At 33.8% G+C, this 26,782-nt stretch overlaps 1 protein-coding gene across 3 annotated transcripts in view; it reads right to left on the reverse strand.

The window, feature by feature from the left end:
• RAPTOR1 (Regulatory-associated protein of TOR 1) overlaps window positions 1-26,782 on the reverse strand; it is a 142,631-nt gene that overhangs the window by 91,910 nt on the left and 23,939 nt on the right. For all 3 annotated transcript variants that reach the window (XR_016354204.1, XM_089793463.1, XM_089793462.1), the window contains exons 7-10: window positions 23,118-23,272; window positions 22,860-23,004; window positions 22,688-22,766; window positions 16,824-16,925 (exon numbers count right to left, since the gene is read on the reverse strand). Coding sequence is in view for 2 of the 3 variants with exons in the window: in XM_089793463.1 (XP_089649589.1) it covers window positions 16,824-16,925; window positions 22,688-22,766; window positions 22,860-23,004; window positions 23,118-23,272 (481 nt within the window). In the remaining variant the exon portion in view is untranslated. The remainder of the gene's footprint in view (window positions 1-16,823; window positions 16,926-22,687; window positions 22,767-22,859; window positions 23,005-23,117; window positions 23,273-26,782) is intronic.

The raw sequence follows: 26,782 nt of genomic DNA on the forward strand, positions 1-26,782 counted from the left end.
TACTTCAGCTAAGTTGCCGGTTTGGATTCTGGTACAGACGCGGGTTCGAGATTAGGGTTTGAAATTCATCCAAAAAAAATTAGGGCAGGTTTGGATTCGTATTGGGTTCATCCATACAAAAACACATGGTTTTTTTAAATATGTGTGTGTGTGTGTATATGCAACAACAGATATGGCCATACATCACTATGCTAATTGCTAATAGTAAAGCAACATAGCAAAATACACCACCACATCTATGTTTCAGTTCAATAGGATATTAATTACATACAACATGATACACCTTGGCCCCATGCATGGAACACATTTCCATATCGAGGGGACAGTTTGAGGATGAAGGAATTATCAAAAGATAAATGTATTATCTGAATTTTTATTTAGTATTGGTTAGAGGACTTCTAACCAGGCTAGATCAAAAGCTGTGATTCAAATTATAAGCCCTGGATTCAAAAATATCATATCTTTTTTAATGAAATTCCTCTATAATTGTCAATTTGGATTTCCTCTATAAGCTAGTGTTCATTTTCATTCATGATACATCGACCATCTATTTTGGTCTTTTTAGTAGTCGCTTTAGGGTTGGGAGGATCGAATAGACCAAATGTTTCGAGACCAAATTCAGCCCAAGTTTGACCGCTGGGCAGCAAATTCTTCAAAATTTGTTGCAAAGTCTGCCTGGGTTTCTTTGACAGAATTTGCAGCAAATTTGTAGTTCTACAGGAGAATTTGGAGAGAGCTTGACAAGGACCAGACTTTGAATGCTGTTGGAGAGAATCTGGAAAATTAGTATTTCAGAAGAAATGATCAAAAGTGACAAATTTATAGTTAATTTCCAGTCAAGTCCAGAGTTTGATGATATGAACAAAGACATACAAATGTGGAAGAGAGTCCAGAAGAACATTATGTTTCATCTTGGCAATATAAGATACTGGTCTCTTACAATATGGTGTATTTTTTTTTTTTGGGGAGGGGGGCGCAGAAAGCATTTTAGGATGAGACAGAGGACACCATTCTGAATAGTTAAAAATAAAGGAAAGGATTAGCTTTTGCATATTCCAATATTTTGAAATACCATTACAATAACGGCAACAATTCCTATGACAACACATCATATCATAGTTTTGAAGTGCTAAAACTTGCATAACAAAATCATACTTCAGGGAATGTATATATTTTTTTTTTTTTTTGAGAAGCTAAAATTTAAGTTCCACTTCAAAGTATTTAATTCTAACATTGCAAGTGAATTCAGTGGCAAAACAAATTTATTTGTGGATTCAGAAGACAATAAGAAAAAATTCATCTTGCAAGTAAATTCAATGACCAATCACTCCTACTTAGTCATCATAAGATGTAAGAATAGATAGAAGGAAAGTATAATGACGCAGACACAGTAGGAGGATCCTCATTCCTGACACAGACACAGTAGGAGGGTCCTCGTAGAAGACAGTCCAGCCATGCAGCCCAAGTCACACAGTAAAAAGCATTTGAAGATGAAACAGTAGACACCATTCTGAATAGTTAAAAATGAAGGGAAGGATTAGCTTTCCATGTTCCAACATTTTTCCATATCACCTCAATAATGGCAACAATTCCTATGGCAACACATCATATCATAGTTTTTAAGTGCTAAAACTGGCTTATGTGAGCATGACAGAATCATACTTTAGAGAATATATATATTTATTTTATTTTATTTTTTGAGAAGCTAAAATTTAAGTTCGTGAATTCAATGGCTAAACAAATTTATTTGTGGATTCAAAAGCCAATAGCAAAAAAAATTATCTTGCAAGTGAATTCAATCACCAATCTCTCCTACTTAGTCATCATAAGATGTAAAAACAGATGCAAGAAGAGTATAATGACGCAGACACAGCAGAAGGGTCCTCATGCCTGACACAGATACGGTAGGAGGGTCCTCATAGAAGACAATCCAGCCATGCAGCCCAAGTCAAACAGTAGAAACAAACAACAAGAACAACAATAATAAACTGGACACATGCAAAATATCAGTTCTTCGCACTATTACAGATTCATGAAAATTACATACAATTGGCCAGCAAAATGCAGGCTCACATGCCCAATTACAAACATAAATCTAGACTTGTAAGTTCTTCCAGCCCCAAAAGATTTATTCACCAGGAACTGATGCCTTGAATGATTCAATTTATAGAGCCTTCGCAGGAAATATCTCAGCCAAGCTCAATCACATTTTCCAAAGCAAGGAAAACACACTACCAAAATATAGGTCAGAACCTAAATCCAGCAAGCCATGAAATGAAGTGTGAACCTAATGGTAGGTTGGCCACGAGAATTGGAACATGGAATGCTGCAACACAAAGCTTCGCAAATCACAGAACAACTTCGCATGATTGGAAAACTTCAAGAACACAAGTTCAAGCAAGAGTCCAAGAGATCGCCAATGCAAAGCATTCGATCAATGTGTGAACCTAGACACATCATGATGTCTAGAACATGCCCTCAAGTTGGTAACAAAAAACTAGCCAATTTAAAGGAACATTAAAGAAAACACAGAACCTGACTAATAGAAAAAAGAAAACTGGAAAAGCAACTACTGTTGGGTAATGCAAGATTGCCATGAAAACAAGGATGCTCCTGCATCAATTCCATCCCTTAGATTTCATTGCCTTTCTACCTTACATTTATTTGGCAGTTCCTCCCTACTTGGTTATGTTGCATGCACATTTGAACTTGTACTCTATGACCAGGGTTTACCTCTCACTCGCTCAGCTTCTCTAATTCTTTCATAGCCTTGTATCGTTCTAATGCCTCAAGTTACAAGAGAATTTAAAAGCAGTACTAATTCTTACAAAGAAATAAAGGGTCCGTAGGTTATGTAGCTTGTTGCCTAGCTCATGAGATATAGAACTAGTAATGAACCTCAATGGGATCAACAACAAAACTTTAAAAGTCCATTTTAATTCACGGACAGGATTAAATGAGGCTTGAAACCAATGTGACAAAAGAACTTAGGGTCCGTTTGGTTCCTGGAAGATGACAGGAATTGGCTTTTTCAAAATCCAGATTTGAAAATTTTTGCATTTGTTTCAAAATTGGCAAAATGGAATTAGCATACCGGACTTCCAATTTTGCCTCAAAACCAGGTTTTCCAACTTCCTACTAGCAAGTAGGAATTGAAAATCAAAACCTGGTTATGTTTTTTAAGGAGTGTTAAAATAATAGATTGGACTACTTTTTGAAATTTGCCTTCAACTCCAAGCTTACACATAAAAATGTGTCTTCACACTCATCTTCCGTGTGAAACAAATGGTTTAAGTAAAATCCCAAAAATTGTAATGAAGATTTGCAAAACCTTGATTTGGCTAAACCAGAGTTTGTAGAAATCCCGGTTTTTTCAATTCCACGAACCAAACGAACCCTTAGAGACGTCGAGACAAATTTCTGGGACAAGGAAAAAGGACTTCGATTTGGGGAAGATGGTGGCCGAGGGGTGGGGGTGTTGGAGTATACCATACATATAGTACTTGAAATGCTAGTTTTGAGAAGTATATAAGTATCAGAACTAATAATTCCAAATACTTGAAGTCAGCAAAAAATAGCAACATGCCCAATATAGTATACTTGAACATTGAAGTTTTCAGTTTGAACATTGAATATCGAATTACCAATTACTATTAAAATTTCAAATTATCGACAAATAGGAGATTCTTATTTATATTATATCAAAAATATCATAAAGATTATTACAATGAGTAAAATGATATCAAAACCACTATATATTCTAACTTTTTTTCATGCTGACATAGTCCAGCAATGGAGGGCATCCAGACATATGGATGTCACCGCATCTCAGCCATGCGATGGTGATGGGAAGGCTGTGGATGGGGGACTGGGGAACACCAAGTTCCCATCTTGTGTGCATGGTTTTTAGCTTTTGTACTATAGAAACCGAATTCGTAGGTGCAACAGCTTTCATATTCATCGCATGTAAGACATGGATAGAAAAAGAAATTCGAATCAAAAATAGCATTTCTGTAATTTCCCCACTTCCAATATCGATTTTAATAATAATAGAGTTAATACAAGATTAAACAAATAAATTTTAAAAATATAATTGTAATTGTAAATATAAATATATTGATGAAGTTAAATAATAATGATACCCTCTAGAATATTGGGAAGGCTGTGGGTGGGGGGACTGGGGAACACCAAGTTCCCATCTTGTGTGCGTGGTTTTTAGCTTTTGCACTATAGAAACCGAATTCATATGTGTGATGGCTTCATATTCATCACATGTAAGACATGGATAGAAAAAGAAATTCTGGAATCGGAAATAGCATTTCTATAATGTACCCACTTCTGATATCAATTTTAATAATAATAGAGTTAATACAAGATTAAACAAATAAATTTTTTAAATATAATTGTAATTGTAAATATAATTATATTGATTAAGTTAAATAATAATGATACCCTCTAGAATATTATTAATTTATTATCCAAGTTATTATTTCTATAATGAAAGAAAAAATTATTGTTATTAATATTATATATAATAATCCAGTGTAACATCCCCATTTCAAAATAGAACTTAATAATAAACAATCCTTAATTACTGAGGTTCTATTAATCATTAACAAATAAATAATAAAATGATAGTCAGAATATGGACTAATTAATAACATTTCAAATATCCTCATAACTACAATAAAATATAAATCAATATATTACTATAACAATAATATTGATACATCAAACATCATTATATCAGCAACATAAATTATATATATATAACAAAAATAAACATGAAATCCAAAGTCGTGACCGACATTAGGAAAGAGGAATATGGACTAATTAATAACATTTCAAATATCATCATTACTACAATAAAATATAAATCAATATATTAGTATAACAATAATATAGATACATCGAATATCATTATATCAGTCTAAAACATAAATTATATATATAACAAAAATAAACATGAAATCCAAAGTCATGACCGACTTTAGGAAAGAGGAATATATAATTGGAAGGGCAGCCAGGATATTGGGGGCAGAATAATGAAGGAATGGGCAGAGAGAGGAATAAAAACAGGATGGATGAGAAGATAAATGCTTACACAGTCATGGCAAATATAGCTGAACAGGGAACTAACTATTCGGACCAATAATACTATAAAAAGATTATAGTTATATTATGAATTGAAATAACAAAAGATTGGTTGCCGTTCACAATAATAAATTGACTCAGCACTCCACAGAGGAATACCCACATTTCTCCTAGGGGCTACAAAAAGTTTTATTTTTATCTCATAGACACAGACATAGCTCTATACCATATCATATGGCAGGTGTGAATTGTATTCACCAAAAGAAGTGGAAGCTTATGCATTCACAGGAACTATTTTTGATACCACAAATAGATTGACGGATTATCACAGATTATCAACAAAGCCAGCAATTGACTTCAGCAAGTAGTTGACTCATCCTATCAAAATGAAAATTGCTTCATTATTGTGTAGACCTATTTCTACTCAAAGGGTGATGTCAGCATCAGGATTTCGTTTGAGGCAACAGAAAGAAGGTTGGTTACTAAACAAAGGCCACGATAAATATCTAGAAGGGATTACGAGATATGAAGACGAGAAAGAATGGATGGTCAAAAAGAGGAGAGTCATACATGGTCATCGGCAGAAAAAAATGCAAATACAAATAACACATTGTTACTCTCCAAGTTCTCTAAGAGTTTGAGTTTCGATATAACAATGATATTGATACATCAAACATCATTATATCAGCAACATAAATTATATATATAACAAAAATAAACATGAAATCCAAAGTCACGACCGACTTTAGGAAAGAGGAATATGGACTAATTAATAACATTTCAAATATCATCATTACTACAATAAAATATAAATCAATATATTAGTATAACAATAATATGGATACATCAAACATCATTATATCAGTCCAAAACATAAATTATATATATATAACAAAAATAAACATGAAATCCAAAGTCACGACCGACTTTAGGAAAGAGGAATATATAATTGGAAGGGCAGCCGGGATATTGGGGGAAGAATAATGAAGTAATGGACAGAGAGAGGAATAAAAACAGGATAGATGAGAAGATAAATGCTTACACGGTCACGGCAAATACAGCTGAACAGGGAACTAACTATTCGGACCAATAATATTATAGAAAATTTATAGTTATATTATGAATTGAACTAACAAAAGATTGGTTGCCATTCACAATAAGAAATCAATTCAGCACTCCACAGAGGAATACCCACATTTCTCCTAGGGGCTACAGAGAGTTTTTATTTTATCTCATAGACACAGACATAACTCTATGCCATATCCTATGGCAGGTGTGAATCGTATTCACCAAACGAAGTGGAAGCTTATGCATTCACAGGAACTATTTTTGATACCACAGATAGATTGACGGACTATCAACGAAGCCAGCAATTGACTTCAGCAATTAGTTGACTCATCCTATCAAAATGAAAATTGCTCCATTATTGTGTAGACCTATTTCCATTCAAAGGGTGACGTCAGCATCAGGATTTCGTTTGAGGCAACAGAAAGAAGGTTGGTTACTAAACAAAGGCCACGATAAATATCTAGAAGGGATTACGAAATATGAAGATGAGAAAGAATGGATGGTCAAAAAGAGGAGACTCATACATGGTCATCAGCAGAGGAAAATGCGACTACAAGTAATGCACTGTTACTCTCCAAGCTCTCTAAGCGTTTAAGTTTCGAAAGAGGAAATTCTCTTTTTTATATATAAGAAATTAGTCACAAATCTTCTAATTATCCATACGGACATTACAATCAGGAATATAAATCAGAAATAACAAATGCATGGTCACAATATTTGATAAAGAGTTGGCCATTGCATAAATCGAGAGTCTAATCAGAAATAACAAGAGACATACATATATTTCTGGTACATCAGATACAGCTATCAAATACAGCTTACAACTTATCTCACCATATCAGAAATTGAGAGGTAACTTGAGGCGAAGCCTAGATTTTGTATCATGAAGCGTAAACTCGCTCATCAAATATTAGACCTTACTAGATGTCACCCGCACGTAATCCTCATCAACATATCAGATGTAGAAGAGATACTTGAATCTATCTTGTCAAATGGGATATCAAAAATATTTATTACATCTCATAATAGTTAATTATATAAGGTGATACAAATTATCATAATAAGATGTTCATGACAAGGAATATATTGTGTATCCTAACGACAATCAACATATACTAAGTGATATTAATTATCATCAATATATAGGAATTCAGGACTTCAGAGTCTTCTATTGAATGGAAATTTTGAGATAATAGTCCCAAATCTCGGAGCAATCAGACAAGAAACATTACAATTTCTCTCTGTTAATGTTAATGTAGTTTCATTCGGATAAAAGTCACTGAAGATATTTATATATATACTTTGTGTGTGTGTGTGTGTGTGTGTGTGTTATCATATCATTAATCATGATAATAAGCAAATGTTATTGATAACTAATAAGAATTAAAGAGACATGTCTCCACATAGACATGCCTCTTAAAATCTAATACATGTGCATTGAGAAGGTAACTTGAAACACACAGAAAATACATAAGTGCTATTACAAGTTACAACTAAGATAAAACGATCCAATTTTTAGCATGGTACCAGTGCCAGATGACACAATTCTCTTTGGGAAATTTCCTAAGAGTGGCTTTGGTGAGATTAAGGCCCATTTTGGATTGGAAGCTACATGATAGGCGATGAATGTAAAGAATTCTCTAGCATCTTTGATTACAATTGGAACTAGACCGGTTATATCCAGAAATATCAGAGTATATTTATAATCTGGTGATCATAGACTGCAAATTTGGTGTACTCTGTCATCCCCTCATTGATTTGATAGTGTCTGACTATAAATTGAAAATGACTCTGCTGAACTATATATCGGTATAGTTTTCAGGATAATAATAAATCTGAGGACTGGCATAAATAAAGGTGACTTCATAATATAAGCTTGGATGCAGTTTGGTGAATGTTAAAGTTAGGGAAAATACTTCAAGGATACTTTGTAGATGTAATGCCTTTGTATTTATGGGAAACTTTATGATTATATTATCACCGAAGATCATTACTGATGTTATATGTGGAGGCCTCCTCATTTATTTATTTTTTAAATTATATCATTGGGTTGAAGATACTGAGCAAAACAATAGAGAGATTCAGCATGAAGATTTAGGAGCACACTTATCTGTAAAAAGCACACCTGAATATTTCATCTGCACTTGGAATTATTAAAGTCTGCATACCATAGACATATTCTTGGATGCCTTAATCTCTGGACACTAGAAGCAAATTTATAATATAGTATTTGCCAAAAATATAACGCATAATCCCAGAAATAATTCCATCACACAAATTAATGGAGAGATAAAGAATATTATTGGTGGAAGAATTTGTAAAAAACTAAATCTGACCAATAATACTGTTCTGAGAATCAATGCATCAGATATTCTTAACTGGGCTTAAGGGATCGCACTCAGAAATCTTTTCAGAAGTTTAATGGGTTGAGTGATGTTGTGTCTTAGTGGATCCAGAAGGAATACAATAAGGCATTAAGAAAGTTGGTTAGATCATAAAGAATACTGGGAAAGCACAGACAGAAGCCAGTGACTGAATCCATATTGTGATATTGCTATCAGGATTTAACTGTGATTTTGACTCAAACTCATTGAACCATGTTTCATGATTAGTGATTCAATATGAATCCATCTCTCATGAGAATAAATGGAACACTAGCACTCATTGGATCTAGGTGATGCTCACCGGGGTGCACTGGGACTTCCCGGGAGATCACCCATCCCAGTACTACTCCAGTCTGAGCGCGCTTAACTACGGAGTGTCCTCCATGCTTCACCCCGGAAGTCCCAGTGCTTCAGCCCTGTGAGCATCACCTAGATCCAATGAGTGCTAAAGTGTTCCTTTTATTCTCATGAGAGATGGATTCATATTGAATCACTACTCATGAAACATGGTTCAATGAGTTTGACTCAAAATCACACAGTTAAATCCTGATAGCAATATCACAATTTGACTTGATGTGGAAATTATCTCCCTCTTATGAATCCATATTGCCAAATATGGGTGCATCAACCATATCCAACAGCTGTAAATAAATACTGGGAATACTCCTCGTAGTGACCTAAGTGTGAACAATGTTGGTGTATCTCAGGAAAAGATATAGAATACAGTAACCATTTTATAAAGACAAATAATTGATTCAACATAATAACTAACATGATAATCTAACTTTGGTATAACAGTTATTTCGAGTTGACACAATTCGTTGTGAAGGCACAAATGTTATTTGGTATTGTTCTTGGAAAATATCTATCCACAGTACCAGAACATTGATTCATAGATAATAGTACCCAATGAATTGTTGTGTTGAATTTTGTGCAGTAACATCGAAAGGAGGTTTATAAGATATGCTTCAATCTGGCATAAGTTTCAAAAACTTCGGCACATTGACTCTTACTCTATAATACCCAAAGTGCCCGCATAGTATTTTTAGAACCTGCTGGATTATAACAGAGGTAACAAGTTATTGCAACCTGACAGGTGATCGTGGCTCAAATGTTATATATGATGGCTTATCATTGGTCAGAGATTGCAAATGAATGTGGCACACGTGTTTCTTCTGTCCAAATTTCCCTGGCATAAATATGAAATTATTTTGCACATTCTAAAATTCTCAACATAATCCTTGATACTCCAACATGTTTAGAAGCCGGTGATCTATATTTTAATAGTGCCAAAGTTGGTAGGATGATTATATCAATGCTTCAGAAGAAGCTATGTAATATTGTCAGTTTCCCAAAAGAAGGAAACAAAGTGAAATGGCAGGCAAATTAATAGTATTGCCTCCTGTGATAAACTTATGATAAAGCTGGTATTCGTGGATTAATGATGATTATAACACTCACGACTATGTTGATGTGGAAGGATGACTTACGCTCATTTTCAGACCGTAGGTTGTCCCATACAACCAGGATTCTTCTCGGTTGTTTCACTTAGGCTGAGCATATTGAGATAAGTATTCTTAGTTACTACCTCCTAGATACTAATTTATTTGCATATTGCAGTTAATCTCTTAACTTTATCCATGTATGTACTATAAGAGCTATTTTCTTTTTAATACTCTTGTCCTTTCCATTGATCCCTAGGAATGATTCTTCGTAAAGAACAGAAAGAAAAAGAAAAAGGAGTCTGCCATATGTGATGCATGGAAAAATAGTTCGATGATATAAAAGTGGGAATTATACATTGTGGGGGGGGGGGAATACAATAAACAATGTTTCATTCCTACTTGAACCATCTTGAAGGAGATGTACCATTCTTGTATGTTCTTCAAGGAAAAGAAGAATGGTACATGAGGCATGTTACCAAATATTATGCAGGACTCAATCTTATTACAATGGCTCAAAAGAAAATTCGATCTGGGCGCATTATTCATTTGAATATCATGCAAGATAAAGTGAGGCTCTTTAAGAAAATCTCTTTGATGACTAAGATTACAAGTATCCTTTTTTATTAAGAGGGAGTCTGACAGTTCATTAGAGGCAATCTTGGACAAAGAGAGGGAGCAAATAGATGATATAACTCAGTCAAACTTTTGATAATCTTGGTCATATTTTTCAAAGGGAATAGACCATGTCGAGATGGGTTCTCCAGCGATCGGAAACTATAGAAGTTAAAGGACAACGATTCATGGGATAAAGTTTCACGTAGTAGGCTAGAAGGCCATATGCTATTAGGATACCTATTGAACTAGGGAAGCATGACACGACTTGTTTCCAAGAGGTTAGAAGGACGATAACAGATTGAAAGTGAGTCTGACACTTCATAAAGAAAACTTTGTACTAAGAGGTGATAAAAGTTGATATCAAATTCAGAGGGAGTTTTAACACTTTATTAGTAACCTTGACAAGGAGGTCAAAAGGTTACTGTTTCTTCATGAAGAAGATTTTCTAAGTTCAAGGTGAAAAACCTTATTATTTGATATTTTTCATGGTAGATGCGATGGCAACACCACATAACAATATTTGTGGCCTTCATGTGATCTTCTGATGTCATGTGTGTATGGCTTGCCCCTTGTGTACATCATGAGGAAGTGACAACTTCGAAATGATTATAACTTGTACTTGCAAAAGATATTGGACGGTGACGATCTTACAATAACTTAAATCATGATAAACATTTTCTGTAAATGTTGAAATAGGTCATGAAAGGCTTTACCTTGTAAATCAACAACTAAGTGTTAGATGTCATTTAATTGATTGTCTAAAAGTTGTTTGTATAGATATATGATAGGTACTTGGTGAATATCCTACCTTGATAATCTGATAGGTCATTACCACATTGAGTACTTGGTGAATATCATTTGATTGATGTTCTGCTAGGCCAATACTCATCTTAAGTAATATGATACCAAAAGAGTTTTTGGTGAACGTCATGTGTTGACATTTTGAAAGGCCAATACCCATATGATATTGTTTAATGGAAATCTTTTGATCAAAGATTGCCTTGATGTATGATTTCTAAATGTTACCAACGATGCAATATTTACTCATGTGTTTACCCTTTTTAACTAAGAGGGAGTGTTAATGTTAATGCAATTTCATTCAGATAAAGCTCACTTTGTGTATATATGAGATATATACTTCAATCATTTTCAAGGTTGCACGGGCACACGTGCCCAAACCCCTGGAACACGTACCAAGTACTAGGACGTGTATCATGTACCGAGTACAGACTAGGGCATGTTTCTAATATTTCGAAACGCCATGTCAGCTTTTTAAAAAGTAAAAATGGCACAATTTGTCGTGCTAGAAAGGAAACCTAAAATCCGACCTAAAACCTAGCATTATATTGACTAAAACGCAGCATTAAACACAAATTTGTCACCGTCCGCAAGCAAGTTAAAGTTTAAATGCAGCAGGTTGAACACGAGGTTAAATGCAGGCAGATAGCTGAAAAACGCGGGCTGGAAAACGGAAGGAAAGAGCGAAGTTAGAACGCAGGTCAAGGGCAAAGTTTAGACGCCAAGTTTTCTTCCACGCAGAGATTGTTTTTTCGATTTTTCTCAGATTGTTTTATCGATTTTTCTCAGTCCACAGACTCCTCGACGCTCGCACACAAAAAGGTATTTGTTTTTTGAAGTTACGACTTCATTTTTTATTTTTTATGCACTCACGTTTAGAAATTATAGTTTAGAAATTAAATTATTTTTCTATAAGCTCTTGTTTTCGATTTTTTGAACTTTTTTAAATTTTGAGTTTTAACTTATAAAGTTTTAACAAAGTTTAATATTTTATATATGATCGACATATTATATTTAGGATATATTATAAATTTAAAATAATAAGTTTAAACTTTAAGGTTAAACACTACAATAAACTTAAACCAAATAAATTAATAAATATTTTTAAATTTCAATATATATATACAGTTTATAACTTTATCGAAATTAAATGTTATTGTTTAACTTTAGTCTTTAATTTTTATATAATTTAAAATTGATAAAATTTAGTTAAAATATTATTTTATTGATTTAATTTACAGTTTAGTAGTTTACTCTTTTGACTTGTCACAATACACAATCATATTAAATTTTTAAAAAATTAAATTATAATATAAATATAGATTTTTAAAATTTTAAATAGATGTTTGCAATTTAAATAATCATTTAAATTTTAATGTGAAATTTATTTTAGATATTAAATTTAAAATATAAAGCAATATAAACAAACTTTAAGTTTTTAATTCTTTTTTATTTGCTATACAATATCTTCTCGACAATTTGACACTAATTATCGAATTTTTTTTTTAATTTTTCCAAGTAGAATGTAAGGCAGAGGAAAGCAAGGGTTGTATCCTTTGTGGAAGTATGTTGATAGTGTTTGAGGGCCGACGGGTTCAGGTGGATCAGCCGAGGTCACATGCAAGCTTTGCCCTTTGAAATGGAAAGGTTTTTACACGAGAGTGAAGGCTCACTTCCTTCACATAGCTGGGGTAGGTGTTGATCCTTGTACAAATGAGGTGGAATGATATGATTTTATAAGGGAGAAAGAAAGGGCTAAAGGGAAAGTTGCTAAGAAGAGCTCTCATGCTTCAACAACAGCACCTGTACGGAGTCAACATGGAGATTCAGAAGTAGATGTCTCTACTATAGATGTAGCAACAGAACATGCCCGCAAGAGACAACACATTGGAAGCTCAAATCCCATTGGAGAATTGTTTGATGTGCACGGTCGAGATGCTGTTGATGCAGCAATTGCACGATTCTTTTATGCAAATGGAATAGCATTTAATGTTTCTCACTCCCCTTTCTACACTGAGATGGTCCAAGCTATCCTTCATGCACCAACAGGGTATAAACCACCTGGCTATGAAAAGCTTTGCACTACTTTACTTGATAAAGAGAAAGGTCGATTAGATCAACAAACTACACCAATGAAAAGAGTGTGGGCTACAGAGGGATGCAATATTGTGATGGATGGGTGGACAGATGCTAGAAATCGTCCATTACTTAATATCATGGTAACATGCAGCAAAGGGCCTTATTTTTTGAAGGCAATAGACTGTTTAGGGCAAGAAAAAAATGCAGAATTTCTACACACCCAGCTATGTGAGGGCATTGAGGAGGTAGGGGCTACACATGTGATCCAAATTGTTACTGATGCTGCCCCTGTTTGTAAAGCAGCAGGTATGTTGGTGCAAAAAAAAGTACAAGCATATATTTTGGACACCCTGTTGTGTGCATTCGTTGAATAATGCACTCAAAGACATTGGTAAGTTTCAATGGATTACAAATCTCATAGAGAAGGGGAGAAAAATACAAATGTTTATATGCAATCACCACCACACACAAGCCATCTCTCCTAAATTTGCCAAGGTGGAGCTACTCAAACCTGCTGATACACGTTTTGCTTCTTACTTCATTCTTCTTGACCGCCTTTGTGAAGTCAAGGGAGCTTTGTGTTCCACAGTTGTTAGTGAAGCATGGACAACTTGGAGACAATCTACTTCAGATACTGCTATTGAGGTGCGAGGTATGATTCTTGATGAGCATTTTGGAGCTGATGTGAAATTTGTTGTGGAGTTTATTAAGCCCATATGTGAGCTGATCAGATATGCGGATTCAGATAAGGCATGTTTGGGAGAAATTTATGAAGCAATAGATTCCATGTGTGAAAAAGTCAAGACAATAACTGATATAAAAGACAGTTCTCTATATCCTTTGATACAGGAGAAGTTACATGAAAGATGGAATAAGCTTAACACGCCTCTTCATTGTGCTGCATATGCTCTTAATCCTAAATGGCATGATATACAAGTGACTAGGAAGAGGGCTCCACATCAGGATAGAGAGGTAATGAAAGGATTTTGGGCTGCAATAAAAAAGATCTATGGCTGAGGTGAGGATGCTGCAGTTGTAAGGAGTCAATGGAATAAGTTTTCACGTGGGCAAGGTAAGTTTGGTTCTGCGGAAGCTTTATATGATATGAAATTAAAGATAGACCCTATAGAGTGGTGGTGGAACCATGGAGGTGGAGCTCCTGAATTGCAATCATTTGCAATAAGATTGCTCTCACAAGTAGCTAGCTCTTCATCTTGTGAGAGAAATTGGAGTTCTTATGGGTTCATTCATTCACTATTGAGAAACCATTTGGGGTCAAAGAAAGCAGAGAAATTGGTGTACATTCACAGCTCACTTCGTCTCCTCTCTCGTCTAGATCCTGGATACAATGATGGTCCTTCATCAAAATGGGATCAAATCTCACCTGATGGAGAACTTGCTGCCCTTGTGGATGGAGAGGTTGAAGTAGATGGCCTTATTGACTTGCCTATTGTTACTCTACCAACAAAGGAACCTGAGCTCGAGAGTGATGACTAGTTGGACAGCATCATAACTGAGGACCTTGATATGGATGATGAAGGCATAGAAGTTTAGAAAATAGATTAAGATGTCTGATTTTTGTTTTAGTTTTTCATTTGCATATCAGCTTGCTGTTTATCAAGCTTATTTCGATATGTAATCAGTTTGAGACTTTGGTACAATGCTGATTAACAATAGATTATAATCTATAAACATTTTCTGATTTTCACTGTTTAAACTTTTAAGTTTAAACTAGAAGTTTATCATTTCTAATATCAATATGTCCTATCTATATGATTTAAATTTATGAAGTTATTGTTCATATTTAAAGTTTGTCTTCTCTGTTAAGTATCTTTATCATTATGAAGTTATTGTTTGTATTTAAAGTTTGTCTTCTCTGTTAAGTATCTAAACTCTAAAGTTTAAAGTTTTAAACATTCAGCAGTAGTATATATTATAAATTTATAAGTTTAAACATTTTTGGATTTCTTGTTTTGGATGCTCAATGTCATGACTCATGACTGATATTTTGATTTTCAGATTTTCTATAAGATAATTATATATATATATATAATTAGACATACACACGTACCCCCGTCCCCTGTTTTGAAAAATACCCATACCTGTACCCGTTCCTGTTCCCGTACCCACTCACCATGCAACCTTGGTCATTTTATATATATATAACTTATTATCATATGATTAACCATGATGTCTCTACATAGACATGCCTCTTAAAATCTAATACATATGCATTGAAAGGTAACTTGAAACACACAGAAAATACATAAGTGATATTATTACAAGTTACAACCATGACAAAACAGTCCCACTTTTAACGCTATCATTACTATGGAAATCTTAGTGGATTCTTTGCAAGTGAGTTCTCTGTATTTGAAGCCCAACTTCAACATGACATGGTCAAGGGCATAACCAGATGTGAATTCAATCTACATTGCAGAAACATAGCATACCAAGACATTAACCAAACCAATACGCATTTCTAGAGCAAATCAAACCAGAATGTGGGGCTGTTCGAGACTGATTAGAGCAATTTAGATATTATGGCTATAAGAAGCATTGACCTATTCAGAATTTAAAGTTATGGTTAGTTCAGAATTTAAAATTATGTAGAATAAAAAAGTTTTCAAAAAACCCAAGTTAAAACTTGTTAAAAGCAACAATCTTGTTAAGAAAAATTGATTTAACCATTGTACAAGACCCCTCCTCTTTATGACATACTCTCCCAAGGTTTGTGTAGAGGGAGCATAATTTCTTAGCATTTTATCTACACAAAAAGGAAACTTAACCTAAAAATTCTTTGTTCTTCTTATTATGAGCATAGCCTAATTTGATTGCCTCGGATACTTGTAATTATTATTCCCAAGAACATAAAAACAAATATTTATCAGCACAACAGTTCATATTTTGCTTCTTGCCCCACATTTGTAATAGCCTACTTTAAACTCATGCATTTCGCTAAATGATCAGGTCAATCTTTCTAATCATGAAAAAGTTTTATGAGAAAATCCAAATTACAAGAAAAAAAATGACTGAAATTATATGTTACGTGAAGTCATATTTCCATAATAAGCAAAACATTCAGGGTGTCCAATACATGCATCCCAGACTTTATTGATCTCGTGAAACTTTTATTCCATACTTGGGCATGGAAAGCAGCAAATAAACACAATAAAGTTAAAAAACTAAATTCTACCATAAAAAATAGAGATATCAAAAATAGCCATACTATAAGTGATTATTGTAAATTATTATAAAGCAGAAAAATCACCATGCATAATTGTTTATGTTTTCACTTGCGTTTATACAGCAATTAAAAAGTGAGAAAACTGAAATTTACCTGAAGAACAATAGGAAGTTGCTCTGGTGGTTTTTTCTGTTCAGATCCATGCTCAAGCCACACCTCAAAAGCTGTCAATTGTTCAGTGAAGAAAGGGCTTGGCTAAAAAGTCAAAAGAGGGGCGTAAGTTAGAAAAATTATGCATGGCCTACAAAATATTTTGGTCAATTTAACAGAAAAATTATGCATGGCCTACAAGATAATTTAGTCAATTTAATCATTGAAGCACATATGGTGATAACATGCCTATCAGTTTACCAATAACTTTTTTTTATTGCTAGCACAATTCTAAAGAGAGATCAATTGATGGTTTAATCATGCAAATACATTGCAATTTTTTGAAACCCCAACCGGTTTATTTGTAGTCAAACCAGTTTATTCAGTTTGACTATAAAATACTAGGTTTCTCAGCAAAAACATCTTGTTTATATTGCAGATTATATTTTTTCAAAACAAATTTGTATCCAGAGTACCCATAGCAGCATTGGTCAAAGGATTTTGATCAACTCAGCACAAGGCCATACCAGCATTAGTCAAAGGATTTGTTTTAAAAAGATTATCAACTCGGCCCATGGACCAATTTATGCACAGTCAAGTGCACTGGTTTTACACAACCTCTGCAATATCTATTTCATATTGTTATCTAGACAAATGAAGACCTTCCTCTTTGTTATTTAGAGTTTTTCTTTATACTAAAAGTTTACGAGTAACTAAGATTGTTGGTTTAATTATATATTCACTAATTACACTTTAGTTAAGCCTATTTAGGATAATGTATTGCATAGTAATTTGCATGCGAGACACATAGGAGTTTGCACCAGTTTTTGCACATGGCGTAAGAGAAATTCCATTTTGGGTGTTGATAATTATTATCACATTCAGCTTTATGTGCGTGATTCACCTTTAGTGCACTTATCACATTATCATCCTCCACAACGTTGCACATACTTGATTGCATAATGTAGGGTGTTGCACCTTTGGCTAACATGTGATTCCATCTTGTATGGGTGAAAACGTATCTTCTTATCATTGTCTCTTATTGCCTTGCCAACAAAAGTACGCACATCTAGATTGTATATCAATCCATCAGTTATGCAATTATATTCCAAATGTTGTCTACAAACAATAATATCGTTCTTACATTTTGTTGCAATCGTTTTGCCATTCTTTTGTGAAGTTATCATGGTCTATCATTTGATCCTAGGGATGTTGTAGAGTCACCTATAAAACTAGGTTTTAACTAAAGCATTCATATTTGAAACACTAGTATAGGGTCTTAAATAGAAAAAGCTAACCAAAATGATGCAGATTTATAGACTAAACATTTAAGCTTATGCCATGACAAACTTGTGACCTTGTTTTTAACTTTCTATACTAACAAACTGATAGGTTCCAAGTTCGACTCTAAAAAATTGGTTTCTGAAATTTCAGAAAATAAAGAAATTTTTTGACTTGATTTGATTTTGGGGATTTTTTCAATTAGTAGTACATACAAATTAAACTTCACATTTTGTGAAATTAACTGATGATTTTTGGTTTTATTTGAAGTTTTAGAAAAAAAAAATCCAGCATCTATAAATTAAATGGCATATTTTGTGAATCTAAATGATGATTGGTCATTAAGCATGTCAAATTGCATTTGTGAAAGGTGATAAAGCAAGACATTAGGGGATACAAAAATTACCCCACAAGTGTCACCCATCAAGCTTTGCTGATTCTTGAGTCTTATGAAGAAAAGAAAACAAAGACAAGCAACTCTTGGATCAATGTCTACTAAAGCAAGTGCTAGAAATTCAAACAAGAATAAACCTTCTCAATGACTTGAAGGTATGCAAATGTCACTACACCTTTCATATTTAAAAAAGCAAACACAAAATGACACAATATAAATTCTTTCTTTGGCATCCTACCTAATACACCTAGAACTCTGCCATATTTATCATAAAATATTGTTGCGCCATAAGAGCATTCATGAGCAGGTCAAAGAGCCCATTGGACTATTATTATATTATTCTAACATCCCATTCAACATTGTTATGTCTCCATTAATTAAAATGGATGATTGATTAAATTTTAGTTACCAGCCTGAGACTTAAAACTCCATAATATAAGTGATGCAGGAGCATCTATCAAAAAGGAAAAATAAAAGGATCCATGAGGATGAATTTTTTTATCTTTTAATGTATTTTGAATCTATTTGAGTCAATATGTAAGGCTTAATAAAGCCGTTTGTAATAGATTATCAAAGTTGTCTAGAATGGTCAAATTATGTACATGAACTCATGGAAGGCTAAAATGTCATAAAATATCATTTTCAATCTACTTTGTTATGTTAGTAAGGATTTTATAAAGTTTAGAGGTTATTTGTAGGAAAGTACAAAAGTTGTCAAATATGTAATAAAATATTGTCATAAAATGTGACAATATGAAAAAAAGTTGATGCAAGAGAGAAGGTGAAAGGTCATAGGAGATAATTAATTAGTTATAGGACTTGAAAAGTCTTTAAAAGTATCATGCAATGGTTGTGATTCACAGATTTGAATGGTTGGGGAACTTTTGAGAACAGAAATAAAAGGAGGTTTTCTTTTGCATGTGTAATTTTTCAGAAACCTGACTGTTTTTTCTATTGGTAAAAAATCATATGAACAGATACAGACCTACAACTTATATTTTTGGAGAGGTATTTGAGTTATCTTTCATTTGGCTTTAGTTTGATCAGATTTCAATCAGATTTGAAGAAGTTATCATCATTTCAGTGCAGACTCATCAGAATCTTATTTTTATTTGTGCAGTTTTCAAAGAGTAATAAATTTTATTCTGCTAATAATTTTGAGCTATAACTTTGGAAAAACATGTTTAACTAGTATATCTACTCTCATAAAGGAATTAGTTTCATCTCTTCATTTGTAAAAGTTATTAATGGTTCTTTAGAGAGTTTATATTCTGTCCTATAGATGATTAAGTTGGTAAAAGTTCCTTAATTGTTGTGTAATAACCCATTGTTGATGCTTGTCGAGTAGTATTCCTAAAAGAGATGTTTACAAGGTGTACCTCTGCATCAATAAGAGCTTTAGGAATAAAACTATTGAAAATGCAACTCTCAATGCAAGCAATGTCCTTGCCAAGCATTAAAAAAAGGTGAACTAAAACAATGAATATGTTTATGTCAATTGTGTGGATGTAAAAAAAGGATCCATGCTTTCATTTTCTTCTGACATTATAATAGCACAGTTTTCCTTAAATAAGTGAATATGCCACAACCAAAATCAGAACAGTGTGAGCACTTTTCTACCTACTAGTTGCGTGATCATTGGAGAAAAAATCATGAAATATTCCTCATTGTTTTGAAGTGCCAGTGTTGCTCACTTTCTAGATTCAACTTTTTTCTATGATACATAAGGAGCGAGTTATTGTAATATCCCCTTTTGTAAATCCATCAGATTTTGCCCTAAAGTGTGAGCACTTTTCTACCTACTAGTTGCATGATCATTGGAAAAAAAAATCATGAAATATTCCTCATTGTTTTGAAGTGCCAGTGTTGCTCACTTTCTAGATTTAACTTTTTTCTATGTTGAATCTACGATACATAAAGAGCGAGTTATTGTAATGTCCCCTTTTGTAAATCCACTAGATTTTGCCCTAATCACAAATTCCAAGTAGAACAATAAGTAGATTAGAATTAGTATCATTATTGAAACATAATTCCAAAAATCTTACTTATTAGAGAAACTAAAAGAACAGATCTTTCCTATTAGGGTTGGGAACATTAATTTAATCTTAATATTGTATTATTTAATTTAATTAATTAATTTTAAGTCATCTTTTGCATATTTTATTTATCAATTTAATTAATTGTCACCCTCAAAATAGGGGACATTACAATCTCTTCATCTTGGGCATCTATTTTGGAGGGAGTTTATTTGGATCATTGTTTTACAATTGCTACAATGCCATTTTTATTTTTAGTGTCGATGCCATTTCCAGGAGAATTTATTACGGAAGTAATTGGTAAAATACTTGCTTATATTAACAGAGACCAAAAGGTCAATATATACAAAAGAATAAAACTATGTTTCTTTCGGAAACGATCATAAAGAATACAAACATTTTATTCTAACAGAGAAAACTAAAAAAGCAAAAGCAAACTAAAGCTAACTACATATTTACAATAGATTACCATTAACTAATAATAGACAATTATCTATTATTGTAATAGAATTTGCCACTCTTGGCATGAGGAAAACACTGCACTAATTACATATGTCCCAAGGTCGCTTACACAATAAATTTGGTCACTAGAAAACTGAAATTTATGAACTTGGGATATTTTGGAGAAGAAGCATTGCAAGGAAAACATTGTTGAAGGTTTCAACATTTCCAGACAGACAAAAAAGTCTATGATTCTATTCACGTGATAATGATATGAATGTATGGTTACTGGTTTTATAGTCTGCTACATTATACTAAATGTTCTTGGAAATAAATAAGTTCTCCATTAGAGTAGAAAACATCTACCTAAGCATATGGTTTAGGATTAGTTCATCTTCACGAAGGGTGGTAAACTTTTCAACCAGCAATTAAGGTGTGTAGCATTTGTTAAAGTTAAATTGCAACAAGTCAATAATAAGGGTTTATATCATTGAACACAATAATAGGCAAGTAATAAGTAGGAGATAACTTCCACAGGAAGTCAAATTATGATATTGCTATCAGGATTTAACTGTGTGATTTTGAGTCACACTCATTGACCCATATTTCATGAGTAGTGATTCAACCTAAATCCATCTTTCATGAGAATAAATGGAACACTTAGCACTCATTGGATCTAGGTGATGCTCATAGGAGTGAAGCACCGGGACTTCCCGGGAGGTCGCCCATCCCAGTACTACTCCAGCCTGAGCCTACTTTACTATGGAGTTTCCTCCATGGTAAAACGCAAAGCTTGCAACCCCATTCGCAAGCTTTTAACCCAATAGGCAAGTATTTAACCCCAAATGTCCATATAATATCAGGTTGGAATAATTTTTAAGCCCTGTAATCCAAAGGAATAGGCAGCAATCTTCTGCAATATCCTTATCCATTCATAAAAATACAAAATTCAGGAATCACACTTAATTGTTGTAATTTAGTTTAGGTATTTTTATTATGTTTAAGGAACTGTATTTTTATATTGTTTAAGGAACTATGTACAAGGAATTTTAAAATGCAAATTATCTTCAAACCTTTCCTATATTTGTATGAACCATTTATCTATCTTCTACTTTGTAATAGACCCATTGTTCAGCAAATATCCAATGTTGTTATTAGGTACACATGCCTAGCTTTTGCTATCTCTACCTCTGTCTTCCTATCTCTCTATCTCTATCTCTATCTCTTCCTCTGTCAATATCTCTCTCCACCTTTCTGCATATTGACCTTTCCCTATCTTGAAATAAAGAAGAGGCATATATCTCTCATTTCTTGACCCAACATCATAATTATTTTGTTACTTTGTAATTTTCCATTATTATTTACAAACTGCAAAATTATAAAAATTAGAGACAAAAAAATGCATAGCTATTATCAAAGATTATTATTTGAATTCCTCTTCTATCTGTATCGAATCTATTTAGCATGACCTTTTTAAGATAGCATTTTATCAAGTTTTTTTCTGGTATCAATCCCAAGTAACTGAATGAATTTTTTCAGTATCAAGTTTCTTCCAATATAAACCACAATTACTGCTTCTATACGATTTATAATCCTCAAAATTACTTGTGACATATTCTTTTGAAATGCATAACATATACAAGTAATACAAACCATTATGAAAAATGTCAAGAGGTACATGATAGTATCAATTTTTAACCATTCCAAAGACTTACTTGAAACTCAGCATTTGGATCACTAAGCAGAGTTGGTAACTGAGAAAGGCATATCTCGGCTGCCATATCCCATGCATCCCTGTAAATCCAGGTTTAGCTAAATAGTTCAAACAACAATGCATTTGGCCATTAGATCAAAATTTGAAATAGCGTCATTTTTAAAAAGAATTACCACATTGGGTGCTGATGAGTAGGTGGTAAGAGTGGAAAGGAAAGTGGTGTACAGTTTGCAGACCGCATAATACGTTCTGCCAGCAAGAAGTTCCTAAACAGACTTGCAACTAGAAGGTCCTGCCTAAAAAGCCTTTGAAAAAGTTCTGCACAGAAGTCCATTTATTTTTGCATACATTCAGAACAGGAATCATTGAACTACTGATGCAATTACAATACAGACTAGACATATATATGACACATGTAGAAGCAACTATACCACGTGATAAGACATTCCACGCAATGGTATCTGTAACTGCAGTAAAAATCCAATTCAGTTCTCCCAAAAGAGTTTTACGATCAGTCTGCCGCCCAGGTATCTTGTCAATAAGATTGGGATCAAGAGAATCCTGAAGCAGTGAGCGTGTACAGAACCTGAAATCATGAACAGAGTAGACAGTCAGAAGTCGAAATCCCCCATCTCCCCTCAACAAAGATAAAGAATGTAACATTGAAGACATGAACTAGGAATTAAAGTTGTTTGGATTTTCATAGAAAAATGTTCACACAACACATTGGACTTTCCGAGGATCCTTAAGTTTTAGATAATTTATAGATTGCTAGCTTAAGATCAAAATGTTCAATATCAAGGCTGCTCAAAGGTAAAGTTATTTATAGTAATCCGATGCAATGCATGGTTAAAAATTGTTTTTGAGTCTTCTTTCAGATCTTTATGATATGTTTCTAGATTAGGCCTGACAAATGTTCTTAATATAGCCAGGTGGTTGTTGGATGTTGCGCAGCTTAAAAGAGTGCCCCCTGCACCACATCTTTGAAGAAGAATTGGCTGCAGCACTTCTAATTTGTGGGATCCGTGTTAAAAAACTAAGCAGATGTGGAGTGGAAACCTATTGAAACAAATGAACTAGCGTGGAAATATTGTATGGATTGATGCATCATTGGGATTTGTAACTTTGTATTTAGGATTTGGCTCGGGGCCAAAATGATGTTATCATGTATAGAATTTAGGCCAACACAGGCTACAAAATAGTGATTGCTAACCTTCTGCCATAAAGGCAAATTTTATCTTAGCATTCCGAAAGAAGTTAAAGAACCAATAAGAAAATTAAAAGATTGAGATCACAAGAATTTCAGCATATAAAGCTAATGTTATATGTTAAGATAGAACAATTTATAAATGAAACAAAATCCAATTTGATCACAGTTCTAATGCATATAAATTGTCAAACATCTGGAATTTCACAAGATAGCATATAGCAATAGAATTATAAATGTCCCAAGCCACATTAATGGAGAAATAAATAAAAAGTACTCACAATCCTCTCTAAAACAAGCATATTCCCTCTATGTTAAGAAATGAAAGATCGAAACTTACCTTGTTCAAATGCCATTTTTAGTTAGCAATTAGTTCAGTGTTGTGTCAATTTCAAATATCATTGAAAATAAAAGAATAATTGCTGAGCTGTTAACGTTATTATATTCAACTGTCTTTCAAGTCCCAGAAATTCAAATTAATTTACATCTAGAATCCATTCATAAACAACTGTAAACATTAATAATAACGCATTAACTAAACATATTGAGTGTAAATTAACCAGCTGCTTTACTAATGAGGAGCGAAACTGGGTACCTTCAAAATATGGGCATTTCGGCCAGACCAAGAGTAAAAGATTTCAAAGAATAGATAGAAAGATCCTAATGACCTTAAGCTAACAGCCTCGAATTATGTCAATGCTAATGACAGAAAATAAAAGACCTATATAGGCCAGCGAACCTTCATTAATCTCTCACCATTTCCAAACCTCACCTTTCATTCTTCCTTTTATTCTGACACTAAAATGCCTTATACAACGGAACTCTTAAACAGAACTAAGAACCAGATTGCAAAATATCATGGTATGAACAGCCCCAACTTCCTAGCTAATATCCTACATGCCATTAGGCCTCCACAATTACTTTTTTTATTAATCAAAGTAATGTACCAATTTTCTGATGTTTAAGACAATAAGTATATCCCAGCTGCTGCCACACAGAACAAAAGAGCATAAAATGTCGCATCCTAGCTATATAATAGATTAGATGATACAAAAAATAAAGCCCAAGGACAAACTGTTAACCACTGCCAAAAATAGATAAATGAATCTGCTGCACCTGAACTATTGTCTTTGTAACTGTTGAAGGTGGCAAACCCTTGAAACTGCTGCAGCAATGAAAAATAATGCCCTGTCATGAGGACCCCAGAAAAATGGTTTGCTGAGCAATATAGTGTGGGCCACATCAAGAAAAAGTATCACACAACAGAAGGCATGAGAGAAACTGTTGTTCATTTCTTCTCATTTCCAAGAAAAGTATTTAGTGGGTTCCACCTAAAGTGAATTTGTTTTTTTGTTAGTTTGTTCTGCAAAAGGGTAAATTTGTCAACACCACATAATAAGCTATTTTTAGAACCAATGGGATGCTCCTGCATCAGATACATGTGGGATGGATCTCAACAACATAGGGATGGCAGCAAGAGCACAGTGTAGATAAAAATAGTACTTTGAAAAATTAGTTATAAAAAGATGTCTAAGGATTACAAAGCAAACTTTGGCAAACTAAATAAACTACTGAACAGTAAAAACCATAGTAACACGGGGAAGCGTCCCCGCTGTTTTTGGGTGCCACACCCGAGACAGGAGGATTCCCACATCCACAACAGTGCCACCAACTCACTGCAAGGAGGGGGATACGTGTGAGATGGATCTCAACGACATAGGGATGGCAGCAAGAGTACAGTGTAGATAAAAATAGTACTTTGAAAAATTAGTTATAAAAAGATGTCTTAAGGATTATAAAGTAAACTTTGGCAAACAAAATAAACTACTAAACAATAAAAACCATAGTAACATGGGGAAGCGTCCCTGCTGTTTTAGGGTGCCACACCCAATATGGGGGGACAGCATTCCCACATCCCCAATAGCACCACCAACTCACTACAAGGAGGGGGGCATCCCTGCGACCCCATTTGGGGACTTGGGAACGGGGACATGTTCCTCGACCCAACTGGGCACGGTTGGCCATCCCTCTTTTCGAGGCATAAAAAAATGCAAAAACCAAACATTTAAAAGGTTTTGTTATGTTGTTTTTTATTGTCTACTGAGCCTAAGCCTCAGGTTGACATGGATGATTAGAGGCCTCTAGGCAGCCTCAAATACATTTTAGCGGCCCTTGGGCCATTAGTACTTGACGTTTTGTCTTTTCATTTTGTAGTTTCTACTTGAGACTTGGATTTTTAAAGTTTGAAAGTTGAAACATTGAACGCAAACTGATGCTACTTGATGTAATTATGTTTATGATGCCATTGAATAATTGATGAGATAATGATACTAATACTTTTGCTAAATTGATAATAGATATTAGTCATGACTTTTGAATTTGCTTAATTATTTAATTTAATTGATAAAAGTTGGTACTTAGAACTTAGATCTCTTTTATTGTTCATGAATCATAGTTCAATGTTCAATGCAAATGTAAGACTAAACTAGTAATAGCGGTTTTGATGAACTTATTCTTAATAATTATGTCTTATATTGGTATACATATTTTATAATTAGAATTTTAAGTATCATATGTATAGTATATAATGTCCCCACCGTCGTCCCCTTGCCATCCCCAAATTGAGGCCCCTTTGTACCCCTATCCCGAAAACTTGTCCCCTCATTCCCCCATCCCCCTGTCCCCCAAGCCGGTGTAACTATGATAACAACATTTGATTGCATTCTGCATTAACAACGGCAAGTGGATGTTTGGCAATTGAGCCTTCCTCGTCAAGGTTGTGGGGTAACACCCATGCAGAAATTTAGACCTTCAAAACTATTTTAGGTACCTATTTATAAAAAGATTGTGAGTGCTTAGGGTTTCAGTAGAGCCCACAAACCCTCACAG

This window comes from Cupressus sempervirens, chromosome 7, assembly GCF_028749045.1.
Source record: "Cupressus sempervirens isolate cs-2001-9-10 chromosome 7, ASM2874904v1, whole genome shotgun sequence".
NCBI lineage: Eukaryota > Viridiplantae > Streptophyta > Pinopsida > Cupressales > Cupressaceae > Cupressus > Cupressus sempervirens.